Raw genomic sequence first — 14,043 nt, forward strand, 5'->3', positions numbered from 1 at the left:
AAATCGTTTGAACACCGATATAATAATATGCTTTATTATTTGAAAACAAATTAAAAATAAACAAAAATAATTGCGTTATTAATTTGATCTAATGAGAGTTGGACCAATTTTCATCCTAAGTGTCTGGATAAGCGGACAGGAATAGGCAAGGATTTGCGATTTATTCGAGTTGCAGTATCTGCTTTGATCAATCTCGGTAGAACGACAGTTTCACATAATGAACCTCTTCTATTTAATATTTCTTCTGCATTTCTCATATCAACAATTCCTTTTGTCATCATTTGCCTTCTGATCATAGAATATATTGCCGTGTTTGGCGTGATTCTATTGTTTGATAAATCAAGGACGACATCTTCAAATCTAACGCCATACTGGCGAAGCTGTTCTGTAATTTTGATGTTATCATATTCGAATTTATTAATTGTTTCATTAACATACTGAATGGCAGTATGAAGCCATGGATGTCGCATAATCTCATCTAAATTAATACGCTGATTTGGATCCTTCACTAACATCTTCTTAAGAAGATCTAATAAATCACGTGAAAGATTCGTTGGATAATCGATCTCCTTAAAAATGATTCTCTGAGCAAGTCTTGACATGTTTGAGTCCTCAAATGGAAGATGTCCTGTAGTCATTGCAAATAAAACAACTCCTGCACTCCATATATCACTCGAATATATATATTGTTTTCCAAGAATCATTTCTGGCGATGCATAGTCTAAGCTTCCGCATTGTGTATTCATTAAATTATCATCGTTAGGACTATTCGAAAGACCAAAATCAATAACACGAATATTTTGATGGATGTCAAATAGAATATTCTCTGCCTTAAGGTCTCTATGTGCAACATTGCATGATCGTTGAAGATGTTTCATTGCAAGTATAAGTTGAGAAAAGATAACTGCTGATTCATGCTCACTATAAGCCCCAATATCACGAATATGATTCAAAATAGTTCCATTAGGAGAATACTCCATTACTAGAAAGACAAAATCATCGTTTTCATAAACCTCATAGAGTTCTGTAATAAATGGATGACGTGCTTTCTTCATGATCTCAATTTCTCTTTGAATTCTGATTAGCTGCTTGCCATCATCGTTATTGGCTTTTTTGGATATCATTTTAATTGCTACTTCAATCTGGGTTTTCCTGTGAACGGCAAGATAAACTTTACTAAAAGAACCTGCTCCAATTTTGTACTTTACGAGATAGTTATCATTAATCTGCGTATTCATTTCTGATTGCAAAATAATGTTCAGAATTTATGTTTTTGACGAAAATAGAATTGTTTTTGATGAATTATAGTAAGAAAATCAGTTTTAGATCATATTTTATATTTCGAGCTAATTATTTTTTGAATTAATATTAACAGTTGATTATTTTTCTCATTTATAAAAATTATTATATATCACATATATTAAATAAAAATGAAAATTTATGAATTCAATGAATTCAAAAATAAAATCATTGAAAAATTGACTACATAAATAGCAAATAGAGCATAAATTAATTAAAATGAACAAAATTCATCAATTGTAATCGAACATTTTTAGAATTTTGAATATAGATATTCAATTAATCTGAGGCATCATAATTAATAGTAAAAATTAAGAATTTAATTATATAAAGACATTATAATACATAATACAATTCAATAAGAATTTGAATTTTTCAATCATATTTTGCTGATGTAAAAAATCAATTGTTCAACTAATATTATTCAATATTTATTCCAAAAATACACGTTATTTTGGGAAAATTCAAAACAAGAATAAAAAATTGCTAACAGTTTTGATCAATTTAGTAATTTAAAAAAAAAAAAAAAAAAAAAAAAAAAAAAAAAGGTAGTGAGGCTTCCAGGCACTTCGTGCCTTCTAGCCTTGAAGTTGATGAGTATAATGAAGGTCTTATATATACGGGTCTTCCAGGAGCTTTTCACAAATTATATATGTTTTCATGTTTTGTCAAGACTTCTTCGTAAATGTTTTGTCAAGACTTCTTCGTAAATGTTTTGTCAAGACTTCTTCGTAAATGTTTTGTCAAGACTTCTTCGTAAATGTTTTGTCAAGACTTCTTCGTAAATGTTTTGTCAAGACTTCTTCGTAAATGTTTTGTCAAACATGAACGTAAATGTTTTGTCAAGACTTCTTCGTAAAATCAGACAAAAATAATGTTTAGGGTAGAAGGTTAGATCTAACCTCTTTTCTAACCTCTTTTCTACCCTCTTGAATTTGTCAAGACTTCTTCGTAAATGTTTTGTCAAACATGAACGTAAATGTTTTGTCAAGACTTCTTCGTAAAATCAGACAAAAATAATGTTTAGGGTAGAAGGTTAGATCTAACCTCTTTTCTAACCTCTTTTCTACCCTCTTGAATTTGTCAAGATTTCTTCGTAAATGTTTTGTCAAGACTTCTTCGTAAATGTTTTGTCAAGACTTCTTCGTAATAAGTGTAAATGACCCAAAAATAAAGTTTAGGGTAGAAGGTGAGATCTCACCTGTTTTCTCACCTGTTTTCTCACCTCTTGAATTTTCATGATTTCATCGTAAATGTTTTGTCAAGACTTCTTCGTAAAATGTTTTGTCAAGACTTCTTCGTAAATGTTTTGTCACTTTTCTGTCACTTTTCAGGTAAAAAACATTTTTATATATATATAAATGAATTTTACAAAACCACCGTTACCGTTCTTTGGAAATAAGAGTAAATGTAAAGATATTATATTGAGAGAACTTAAGAAACTACCGAATAGTCTAACATTTGTAGATTTGTTCGGTGGAAGTTTCTATATATCCCATTTGTGCCATATAATATTCCCAGACTCAAAGATTATATGCAATGACTTCGACAACTATATGGACCGTCTCAAACATATTCCAGACACAAACAATATATTGAAAGAGTTAAAAGAAAAGATACCTATAGGTAAGATGGAACGTATACCATTAGATAAGAAAAATATTGTGAGAGAGGTTTTGAAAAAAGCAGAATATATAGACTGGGATAGTATATCTGCTAGACTATTATATAGTGGTTCTATAAGAGTTCATGACATTGAAACACTTATGTCAAAAGTTTTATATCTTAACTATACAAATGTTTTCAAAGAGGACATAGAAAGTTAGTACACCAGTCTTGGGTATGGTGGCACTGCGTTCCACCTTACCCAATACTTGTGAATTTGACACTTTACAAAACCGTTAACGTACATTTTACAACATGAACGCAAAAACTAACTTAACCTTAAATATTTACAAAGCCGCCAACCATTTCACCTCACTAACGAACTCACTAATGAAAAAATAAACGTTCTCATAAATTTTCTTCTATATCTTCATCGTCAATGTTAACTCTATTGTAGTCATACTTGAAGTCATAAAGTTTCTCAAGTTTTGAAATGCATAGTCTTGTTAACTTACCTTCATCATCATAAGTTTTTATAAAACTACCATGACAATCTTTATACACAGTCAATGAAAAGTCAACTGGTCTAGGATGAAGTGTAAAGAACATGTTATGCTCAGGAAGGAAGAATAAATGTTTAAATGTATGTTTGTTATATTTTTCGATTTGTATGAGTTGCTTTTGTTCTGTCATTTACATCCAAATAAAAATTTTCAGTAAAATAAAAAATTAATGATATCACCACCTCACACGTATGAAAACATAGCACAAAAATAAATTTAGGTGAAGTGGTGAGATTTCACCTCTTTTTTCACCTGTTTTTTCACCCACTTGAATTCATTGCTTTATAACTCTCTTCCTTTCTCCAACTCTTCTAACTTCTTCTTAAGTTCAGCAATGTTGTCCTCATGAAGTTTAATCTTCCTTAATATACCTTCTCTATCTAATGGTTGCTTTATCTTTCTAAACTGAACTCTACCATCCTTCATAGTATGAACGTAAAAACCTTCTGGAACCGCTCCTGATTTAATGTATTCTACCAAAAACTTTTGTTTCATTGCTTCAGTGACTTTAGTCGTCATTTCAATCAAATAAAAATTTTAATATTAAATAAAAATAACGTTTTTTTTCAGTAAGGAAACGCAGGAGTTTTACGATTTATTTGAGGAGTAGGTTCTGATTTAAATGTTGGAGTCGGTTTAGGAGTTGACTTTTGAACAGGAGTTTGTACTTTCATAGGTTCAGGAGTCATTGAAGGTGTTGTTTGTGATGGTGTCGGAGTTTGTTTAACTTCAGCTACTTCAGTATTATTTACAACATTTGCTTTATTTCTTTTCAACATCATAACTGCTCCTGCTGTAGCTAGCAAACCTAGTGGGAGACCATATTTTATATAAGGACTTGACCAAATGCTATTTTTGACAGGAGCTGGTGGAACACCTAACCTTGGTGAGACTGCTCTTTGCCATTGTGCAGCAGCTCGTAAGAAATATTCAATAGGTGCTCCATAATCGTTTGGTAAAGTTTGTTTCATAGATGGTGAAGGTTCACGAGAGCTTGATGAAGAACTCATTTATAAGCTTTAAAAATAAACGTTCATCCTTTATTCCTCACTGTCGTCCGTAGCTAAGTTATAGTCATCTAATCTTATTATTGGGATTCCATTAGCACGCACCTGAATGGCAAAGCAACAATCCCTCATAAATCCAATAAGTGGCTTTGGTACATTTTCAGTTGCTAGTTCAATAGGTCCTTTAACAGACAATTTGTATGTTATTGGAGCAGTAGATGTTTGACCTTGCTGGAAGCAAAAGTCCACTTCTGTTGGAAAACCACATAAGAAATGTGTGTTGTCATAGCTATCCCATTTATGTTCCACACTACCATCATCCACCAATGACCTCTTAACATCTTCATTAAATCCTATCATATCATTGTTTGTATTGCAAGCGTTCGCAACCATTTCATAAAATACAGGTCCATATGATTTTTCAGGTTCTGCAGGCATATTTCCATAAGCTCCCATGGAAAGCTGAAGATATTTAAACTTAGGGTTCTCAAAATTAACATAATAGTTGTCTTTCTTTCTAAATAGTGCCCAAATACTTTTAACATTAATAGGCGTATAAGCTGCTGTAAATGTTGCACTTGAACTATCTGTATTCTTTGAGAATGAACCGTCCATAGGAATCCAATCCATAACTTTAACAGGAAAACATAAAGCCTCGTTTGTATAATGTTCTACAAGTTCTGTATAAATGTTAGGGTCTAAAGAGAATGACTTTGGATGAATGAAACATTCATTAAAATCCATCTTTGTTCGAAATAGTTGCTGGGTTACAGTTGTAATAGTAACTGTTCCACTAGCTTCTACTGCCTTCGTTATCATAGTGAATGGTTCATTCCATGGAACAAATTTATTTGTCGGTGGATTTGAATCTGAAGCAAATGCAACTTTAAGAGTTGGATTGAAAGCAATGATATCATTTACAGATATAGATGTGCATTGTAAGGCGTCGCTACTGAACTTTACTTTAAGCTGAATGTTTCCTGCAAAAGCTGGAATAAATCGAATAGCTTCTAATGGAAGGAATCTTCTAACAGGAATTCTTAAACGAAGCTTAAAATCAAATGATTTTCCTGCTGTAATTGGACCACTAACAATTTGTCCTGTTCTGCATGTTCCCGAATGACTCCATACATCTTCATGTCGAGTCTTTGAGAAAACATCTACTTTCTTTATTTGTTCGGTAGTTTGTGAGTTTGAAGTTATATATGCTTCTTCTCTTGCGTTGTCTTGAGAATATACGATACGACCATTTGCAAGGATTTGATATCCAGCAACTGCATAGAAAGCGTCATCGAAACCAATCCAAAATCCTGGTGGGTTTGTTTTATTGGAACCTGAACCAATTTCTTTATCTACAATAAATTGACCTTCCATTTTATACGTAATGAATGTATTGTAAAGGTCCAACATATTTTCACCCAGGAGGTGAGAGATTGAATGTTACCCATGTGTTATCTTTAGCAGTTCCAGGTTGTGATGGAATCTTTGCGTCAGAATATTTTCTATTAGTGTCACCAATTTGAACTGCATTGTCTATGATATCGAAATATGAGCGAATCTGATGAATATGCTCTGCTGGAGTAAATTCGTTTAGCTGTTCGTTCTGCATGTATTTACTTCAGATAAAAATATCTATTTACTTCATTATTCTCACTCTTCTTCTTGGCATTCGTGGTGGAAGTTGTTTCTTGACATTTTCAATGAACTGTACATTCTCTTTTGTCTCAACTTCTTTCACTGGCGGGTCAGGGTTCTTTGACTCGGTTTGTTTTTCAATGAAATTCACGAACTTTGCAATAAGCTCTTGGTTCGTTATTGAAAGTACATCTGGCTTCTTTTCTTCTGGTTCTATTGACTTTTCAGTTTGAACAGAAGGTTTTATATGGGCTTCGTGGGCTTCGCCCTTGCCATGCACCTTAATGTTGTCGCTCTCTGCATTCGCTAATGGTACCTTTCTTTTTCTTACGTATATTTTACCATCTTTACTCTGACTTACGTAATAGAAAGGATGTTGTATTCCTCTTGCGTCATTTAATATAATAGACTCTCGCTCTGATTTTGACAAGCTCATTTTACATCGGTTAAAGTTTTAATTTTGTTTTTTATCTGCAATCAAATGACTCAGACAAGCCCTACGGACAAGACCCAAGGTGTCATAGATGTTGAAGCATTGAAGAAAGAAATTCGTGAGCAAATTTTATCCGAACTGAAGGAACAAAAACAAGAACAAAAGCCAGAGAGACCAAAGAGAAAACTTAGTGAAAAACAACTTGCTGCATTAGCTGCTGGAAGACAAAAGAACCCACGTTTGCTGGCAAAGAAAGCTAGAGAAGAAGCTGAAGCAAAAGCTAAAGAAGCTGAAGCAAAAGCTAAAGAAGCTGAAGCAAAAGCTAAAGAAGCTGAAGCAAAGAAAGAGTAAATGGTTTATTTTTATCCGAATTAAATGTATAGACAAATACCTTTATCTGTTGCGTTCAGTAGTGAAAACCCTGACGTCAAAATAAAGGGGAACAGAGTAACGTTTAAGTTTCCAACAGACTGGATTGTGAACATAAATGAAGAGAAGTACATTGGCATAACATCTATGTATATAACACGTGCTTTCAGAAAGGTTGACTTTATACTTCAAGTCGAGATAGAAAATGACGAACAGTCTTTAAGCGCCCAAAACATTCACATATACAAATACTTTAAAGACGATACAACATTGTTGCAATGTATGATTTCATTTAATGAGATGTTCGAGAAAAAGTTCAACATTGAAGTACAAACTTTACAGCCTTTACGTGAGTTTCTTGCACAACTGAAAGAAGAAGGTAGTCAGCCACAACTTATAGACTTTCATTATGAATTTAATGAAAATGAAGATGGAACACATGACTGTCAGTTTGTTATATATTCACCATTCAATGAAGTCGCTAAAAAGAAAGAAAATCCATTACGTATAAGATTTCAAATCTCCGAACCAAGTGATGATTTTAAGAATGTTTTCAATTATGATGCAATGCTTCCGAGGAAAAATGAATTTTCAAAGATTGTAACACCTGGCATTTGGGATAGAAAGCAAGCAATACTTTACTCTAATATAGCCAAAGGCGTTGAAAATGAGTTCATTGGTCATACAAGAACTTCACCACTTCCTAACCCTAAATACTATAAATTAACTGGCTTCAATCGTGAGTTTTGGATAGACATGTTCTCCACTCATGACCATAAATGTCCAGTGTTCTTGCCTCCAGACCATAAGGACTGTCTCTACATTGAAGCACAACTCTTAAACTCTACCATCGCAGTATTGTAAAATCTACGCTAGCTTTATTTTTATCACGAATGACCTCATTCATGACCTCATTCATGACCTCATTGCTGACAAAAATAAATGACCTCAGAACTTCAACTTACGAATAAAGCTTGTTTTAGTCGTTATTGAAAAGTTGAACTTTTCAGCAAAGCAAGGTTGACATGACTTACATAAGTCGAATGCAATCTCTTGACCATCATGAAGTGCTTTGTAAAGTTTCATTAAACTGAACTCAGAGTCTTTGTCATATGTTCCAACAGGTATGTGAATGTTCTTATCTTCATTGTAATAGCATTGTATAGCTTCAGGAAACATTTCATTAGCGGTTAAAGCAATAACATCTTGCTTCACGCCTTTCATTCTGCAGTGAAATGCAACTTCATTTAAATCGTTAGTGAGTAAGTCTATGTAGGTCTTCTTTCCACAGAAAATACTTTTATAAGCTAAACTTTGTTTTCCAGGTGTTATTTCTGCAAAGTCGCTATGAAATTGACCAAGGTTCTTTCCTATAAGTTCGCGACCATATCTCTTCTTAAACTCTGCTGCAAGCTTTGGTATGTCTTCATTATATAAGTGCATACTGTCGGTATCCTGGTAAAATATTTGAAGTCCCATATCTTCAGCAGTACAGAATACTTCATTCATAATACGTTTTGACATAGACAGAATATTAACACCAAGTGGACAGAAGTTAAAGTGTCTGCAAATGCTTTTCGTTAGCTTGAAAATAGTTTTATCTGAACCATCCAAACCTTCGAACTTCACTATATGGTTGTAATTTCTTATAGCATATCTTATAGCATCTTTGTCATTTACTATGGTTATTTTTGACTCAATAGGAGATAGAATAGTTTTGCCATAAATGCTGTTCAGAATGAGTTTTATAATTTCTTGTAAGGGGTTTCCTTCTTTCTTATACTTTAACCTTAACTCAAACAACTTCTTTACTTCATCTCTTATTCTCATATCTCTGTTTCCATCGTAATAGTATCCTTGCAACACTTCACATTTGACACCTTGATATTTTATGAGGTCTTGTAATGTTATATGGTCAACATACATGAACAGCAAGTGTTTGAACTTCTTGGAACGTTAAGTTCTGGATTTAGTTCAGGGTCGCAAACTATTAAATGAAAGTGTCTGGGTATACCAATCTCTGTTATCTTAATGAGAACAAAGAAGCCAGACATAAACTTTTCACCAATGGGTTCCTTTTGGTCATCATCGAATAAATGTCTCATGAGATACTCTGTGCTTAGCATCTCATCCTTCAATACTTTTGGAATTCCTTCTAAAGTATACAATCTTGCTATAGCTGAAGGATATAATGAAACAGTGTCGAAGTCAGCAATGAGTTTCTTTTTGCTCTTTTGTTTCATGTTATCTGACAACATACATCTTCCACCTTGAATGCATCTCGAAATAAATTCTCTTGGTTTATTTGAGAGGTCATAAAGATTTCCATTCGGGAAGTATACTCTGTTCTCAAACAATTTGTTAGCAATTGAACAAATACTAACGTAGTCATAAACGTTTAAATCAAACTCTTTCAATAAGTCATTGCGGAACTTTACAAAACCTTCTCTTAAAATTCTTACATCTTGTTTGCAGTAAAACGTGCTATATTTTTCTAAGTCGAAGTGGTTCTCATCTATTCTGCAACCTTTGATGGAATCTATGTTCTTCATAAATGTATCTGCATCATGGATAAACTTACATGCTTCAGAAATGACACCAGTTCTGTTGTCATTTGCTAACAAAACACTGCTGTAGTAGTTATTATGGAAATACTTCTTTCGGTCCTGTTTGTAAGTTAAACATAGCAGGAAATAGTTTAAGCTTCTTATTTATAACACTGTAAGAGTCTTTTATAATAATTGCCCTTCCTTTATATAAACCAGTTATTTGCATTGTTCGTGAACCTTTAATGATGGGAGTTCCTTTCACTTCTGTCATGTGTCTTAAGATGAAGTTTATGTCATAACTGAGGTTGTGAAAATATATTAAACTCTTGTCAGGGAGTCTTTCCAAAAATTCTGTTGCACAGTTTTGACCCCAAATGCTTTCACTAACTGAACCATCTTCACTGTCATAACAGATGTTAAAAGCTTTATGAAAGCCATCCGTACTACACTCAAAGTCAGCAAAGAAAACGTGCTCAGGTATGAATTTACATTTAGCTTTATTTACTTCTTTTGACTCTGCTTTCTTCTTCAGTTGTACACAATACTTTGGAGCATATGTCAAATCTTTAAATGGTGCAAGGTTCTGTTTATATAAGTCAGTAGTATATGTGAAAAGTTCTCCATAAGAAATAGGTTCGAAATATTTGCACTCCCACAATGTTTTCATAACATCCCATAACGGTGTTGTTCTATCATAACGAACTACATATTTATCTTCTCTCTTTGTATAAATCTTCATCTGTTTCTCAATGTTCATTCCACCACAAGCTTTGAGAATTTCTTTATAGTTTCGAATGAAATATGTTGTCATTGGTAATCTTTCATTTAGCATGTAGTGTTCTTCAACAAGAAGTAAGTCAATAGTTCTAAACAGTTTCGCATTCTTTTGGTATATATCTCTTTATTTCATTAATGTCTTGACTCATTGAAATAACCAATGGTAACATTAAATGCTATACCTGTTGCGTCAGAAATTTCTTGTACTTTACTTTGAGGAAAGTCTCTAACACGAATGACTTCTCTCATGTGGTCAATAGTTTCTTCATTTACTCCAGCCTGAATGCAAGCATAAACGAAACAATTGTCCTCTGTCATAAGTGTTGCAGTTCTTTTGTTCAGTTCATTGAAGATTTGGTAGCGTTCAAGATTTATAGGTAATGTGCAAAGATACTTCCAGAACTGACCGCTTCTCTTCTTATAAAACTTCTTTTCACCATTATCTTTCCAAAAGCTTTCTATAAGTGCTGGGTTTCCTGTTTGCTTAAGAGCTTCCAAAATGGCTTTCTGGTCATTTGTCAGTGTGCTTTCATCTCTATATGGTCTCTTTTTTGGTTTGCCTTTCTTTACATCTGACATCGTTAAGCCTTCATATTCTGTTAAATCATACATCTTTATTTCGGTAAGATTCTTTATGTTTGTCAAGAAGAAGTCATAGTGCATTTCAACAATACCTGCGGCATTTGCTTCTATCTCTGATATAAAGTTCTCCTTCAAGAGCTGATGTAGTAATGTTCCAATATTATTGAGGTTTAACGTAGAACATTCATACTTTCCACCAAGTTTATAACATACCATCCATCTCTGTTGGGAGTTTATTTTAATTTTCTCTAAGAGTCTCATGAAAACCTTACCAAAATGTTTGTGTAAATATTCTCTGTTTGGTTCATCTAAAGCTTCGATGTTAAAGTCAATGAGTCTATTGCCTGACTTCACATTTCTCTTCCTATTCTCTTCATCTTTCTTTAACCATCTCTCACCTTCTTTTGGTTTGTCGTCAATGGAACGAATGACATCGTTAGCTTTGCGAACTTGTTCTATAGCACTTTTAAACATCTCTCTTCTCTGTTGTTTCAGTGTGTCATCTCTCTTTCGTGTTTCACCAACGTTCGCATTTGTTATGTCAAACATTTCTCTTCTTACTTCATGAGGTACTGAACGTCTATGATATAAGTCAATAGCAATGTCATTTAAAGGAAATGCTCTTGCATGGACTTCGTCCTCGCCGCGTTGCGGCTTTATGAACTCATGAATTCTATCATAACTTATTGCACCATTGTAGTCTTTAATGAAGTCAGCGAGTGCCTTTTTGTTTGTTGTGTAATGCTTTGCAACATCTATATTAGCTTCTGTAAGAAGTTGTTTTATTTCCGAGTGTTCTAACTTAGACAACTTCCGATACATCTTTAGTAGGAAATAAAAAAAATATTTTTGAAAAAATTAGATTAGATTTTTTTTAAGTTATTTTTCAAAATAATTTAATATTTTTATTTTAATGAAACACATGCAAGATTGCAAGTTCTTTTCATACAATGCTCTCGCTACTGCCATCAAGAATGAGTTCAATAATGCTTCAAATGTTAATGTTATCTTTAACAAGAAGTTTGTGAAAGAATCTAAGTTTGGTCAGTATGTCAGACCATTAGCTATCGTCATTGACCGCAAACGTTATACTTCACAAGAGTTAGCAGTAGTTTTGAAACAAAAGAGTTTCTTCGTGAATGTCAAAGATACTCATTATACTGTCATAAAGAACTCTAACATTGACTTCTTCAGTATTGCTATGAATCTTTCCGAACAGAAAGAATATAAGAAGGGTGAAACAAATGTGAAATATTATCCTTCATCTCTGAAGACAATAACGAACAAAGATGTTATACAGAAATTCTTACCAAAGGTTGAAGAAGCTTCTATTGACATTGACGAAGGAAGTGAAATGGTTGAAGAAATTGACCCTGAAGCTATTTAACCAAAAATATATTTTTGGTGAAGAGGTGAGATTTCACCTGTTTTTTCACCTCATTCTCTCTTCGTTAATGTTGTCGTGACTTCTTCGTTAATGTTGTCGTGACTTCATTCTTCCTCTTTGAAGTTATCGAAATATTCTGTTATTTTTTCCTTCAGTAATGTTAAGTCTTCTTTGAATGTAAGTATTGTGCAACCTTTGATGTCATAGTGTGTTTGAGGAAGAGTATTTTTGACAATTTCCTTTATTTGCTCATTCGGTGTCATTGAAATCGGTAAGTTTTCACGATAGAACCAGTTTCTGTCAGATTTATATATTTTAGCAAGGTCGTAAAAGCTTTTGTTGTTTCTTCTGACTAAATGCAACATAACCATATCTTTATCTTCTTCATTCTCCAACTCTTCAGTATAAATCATATACTTATAGTTCTTTTCCTTTCCTTTTGGTACCGAACGTGGTATTCTTTTCTGTATGCTTTTGTCTTTGGATTCAATGACTTCATCTTTTGCTTGAAGTTTCTTTTCCATCTCTCCACGTTCTGCTTTATATAGTTCATCTAACATCATGAAAATATAACAAGCATAACGAGGTGAAGCCCACATTGCTACAGCATTTACTAAAAGTCTATGAACATAATAACCTTTCAAACCAGGTGCCAAATTCTTGCGATTTTCGTACGGAATCTCTTCCCTCGGTTTTCCGAGGGAAGCAATCATATGAGGAAATTCTTCTAAAAGTTCTTTTGCCTGTTGGTTTTCAAACCAATGATATGCTTGCTTTGTAGAACGAAGAGCATTCATTATACTTTGCATTTGGTACATGTCGTCTTTGACAGAACGAATGAGTCTCAATTGTTTGTTATATTGTATGTATTCGTATTCTTCATTTATGGCTTCATGAACGATAGCAGTTGTTGTGTTCTCTGTTGTTGACATTACTGTTCTTACATACAGGATAAAAAAATAAATAAAATAAAAACTAACTTTATTTTTTTGAGATAAACACTATTTCTTCACAACATTAAATTTTATCCTGTATGAAATGACTTTAAAAAGATTATTGACTGACTTCGAATACTATCTCATTGACGCACTGACAGACCCTCAAAACTGTGTTGAAAGTTCTTTAAGCTTTAAGATTGAAGGTACGACGCATTTTGTCTTCACTTACGTATTGAAAGAATATGACCGTTATCATAACGAAGTGAATCAAACACTAATAAAATTTGTAGATAAAAAATTGGTTAACAATGAATATTTTAAACGTGAAGACCCAAACACTGCTGGAGATGATGAAGAATACAGACAAGTTATTGAAAAAAATAACGCAAGATTAGATGCAATAGAAAAGAAGTTTAATGAATGTCTTACAAACACGTATGAATATCTTATGCAGTGGGAAGCCAGATGGAAATAAATTTACGTCAAATATGCAATTTATAAAATCTTATGTCGACAGGCTACGTAGCACAGTGGTCTAAGGTGGTGTTATGGAGGGGTCAGGGTCTGTGGTTCGAACCGCGACAGCGCCGTATTTTCTTATTTTCTTTATTTGTCTTGTTTGTCGTGAATAAAAAGTGTCATAAAAGTGCTCTATCTTCCACGGGAATAAATAAAAAATTTACTTTATTTCTTCTTTATTTCTTTGTTCCCGTGGAAGAAGGGTTTTTGCCGTTTTTTCTCAGCCGAAATCAACGATTTTTTCATTTTTGGAATCCTTAGCAAATGAGGAATCTTTTCTCTCGTGGAAGCTTTGAACAAAAATATAATTTAGGTGAAGAGGTGAGATGTCACCCGTTTTTTCACCTAATTTTTCACACTCAGCCGCTAAGCGGCGAGAC

At 33.3% G+C, this 14,043-nt stretch overlaps 10 protein-coding genes and 1 pseudogene across 11 annotated transcripts, besides 1 other annotated feature; 4 read left to right on the forward strand and 7 right to left on the reverse strand.

The window, feature by feature from the left end:
* Window positions 1-12: 12 nt before the first annotated feature.
* On the reverse strand, window positions 13-1,241 carry TVAGG3_0939270 (protein serine/threonine kinase protein; the record flags this gene model as incomplete). Its single annotated transcript, XM_001325783.1, has 1 exon — window positions 111-1,238. One exon carries the CDS (start codon window positions 1,236-1,238, stop codon window positions 111-113), a length of 1,128 nt encoding a protein of 375 aa, XP_001325818.1.
* Window positions 1,242-3,119: 1,878 nt separating this feature from the next.
* Window positions 3,120-14,043: part of a mobile genetic element that runs on past the window's edge.
* TVAGG3_0939290 (uncharacterized protein) lies at window positions 4,034-4,477 on the reverse strand (the record flags this gene model as incomplete). Its single annotated transcript, XM_001325785.2, has 1 exon — window positions 4,034-4,477. One exon carries the CDS (start codon window positions 4,475-4,477, stop codon window positions 4,034-4,036), a length of 444 nt encoding a protein of 147 aa, XP_001325820.2.
* TVAGG3_0939300 (uncharacterized protein) lies at window positions 4,508-5,848 on the reverse strand (the record flags this gene model as incomplete). Its single annotated transcript, XM_051252843.1, has 1 exon — window positions 4,508-5,848. One exon carries the CDS (start codon window positions 5,846-5,848, stop codon window positions 4,508-4,510), a length of 1,341 nt encoding a protein of 446 aa, XP_051078417.1.
* TVAGG3_0939310 (uncharacterized protein) lies at window positions 6,111-6,545 on the reverse strand (the record flags this gene model as incomplete). Its single annotated transcript, XM_001325786.2, has 1 exon — window positions 6,111-6,545. One exon carries the CDS (start codon window positions 6,543-6,545, stop codon window positions 6,111-6,113), a length of 435 nt encoding a protein of 144 aa, XP_001325821.2.
* On the forward strand, window positions 6,591-6,893 carry TVAGG3_0939320 (uncharacterized protein; the record flags this gene model as incomplete). The annotated part of the gene is made up of 1 exon (XM_051252844.1): window positions 6,591-6,893. The coding sequence occupies one exon, from the start codon at window positions 6,591-6,593 to the stop codon at window positions 6,891-6,893; it is 303 nt and encodes a 100-aa protein (XP_051078418.1).
* TVAGG3_0939330 (uncharacterized protein) lies at window positions 6,918-7,499 on the forward strand (the record flags this gene model as incomplete). The annotated part of the gene is made up of 1 exon (XM_051252845.1): window positions 6,918-7,499. A coding segment is annotated over one exon (582 nt), but the record flags the coding sequence as incomplete, so codon positions are not given.
* TVAGG3_0939340 lies at window positions 8,270-9,463 on the reverse strand (annotated as a pseudogene). The gene has a single exon. A coding segment is annotated over exon 1 (1,194 nt).
* TVAGG3_0939350 (organellar and viral DNA polymerase type B) lies at window positions 11,292-11,641 on the reverse strand (the record flags this gene model as incomplete). The annotated part of the gene is made up of 1 exon (XM_051252846.1): window positions 11,292-11,641. A coding segment is annotated over one exon (350 nt), but the record flags the coding sequence as incomplete, so codon positions are not given.
* Window positions 11,733-12,206, forward strand: TVAGG3_0939360 (uncharacterized protein; the record flags this gene model as incomplete). Its single annotated transcript, XM_051252847.1, has 1 exon — window positions 11,733-12,206. One exon carries the CDS (start codon window positions 11,733-11,735, stop codon window positions 12,204-12,206), a length of 474 nt encoding a protein of 157 aa, XP_051078421.1.
* Window positions 12,311-13,138, reverse strand: TVAGG3_0939370 (KilA, N-terminal/APSES-type HTH, DNA-binding family; the record flags this gene model as incomplete). Its single annotated transcript, XM_051252848.1, has 1 exon — window positions 12,311-13,138. One exon carries the CDS (start codon window positions 13,136-13,138, stop codon window positions 12,311-12,313), a length of 828 nt encoding a protein of 275 aa, XP_051078422.1.
* TVAGG3_0939380 (uncharacterized protein) lies at window positions 13,245-13,619 on the forward strand (the record flags this gene model as incomplete). Its single annotated transcript, XM_051252849.1, has 1 exon — window positions 13,245-13,619. The coding sequence occupies one exon, from the start codon at window positions 13,245-13,247 to the stop codon at window positions 13,617-13,619; it is 375 nt and encodes a 124-aa protein (XP_051078423.1).

This window comes from Trichomonas vaginalis, chromosome I (assembly GCF_026262505.1).
Source record: "Trichomonas vaginalis G3 chromosome I, whole genome shotgun sequence".
Lineage (NCBI taxonomy): Eukaryota > Parabasalia > Trichomonadida > Trichomonadidae > Trichomonas > Trichomonas vaginalis.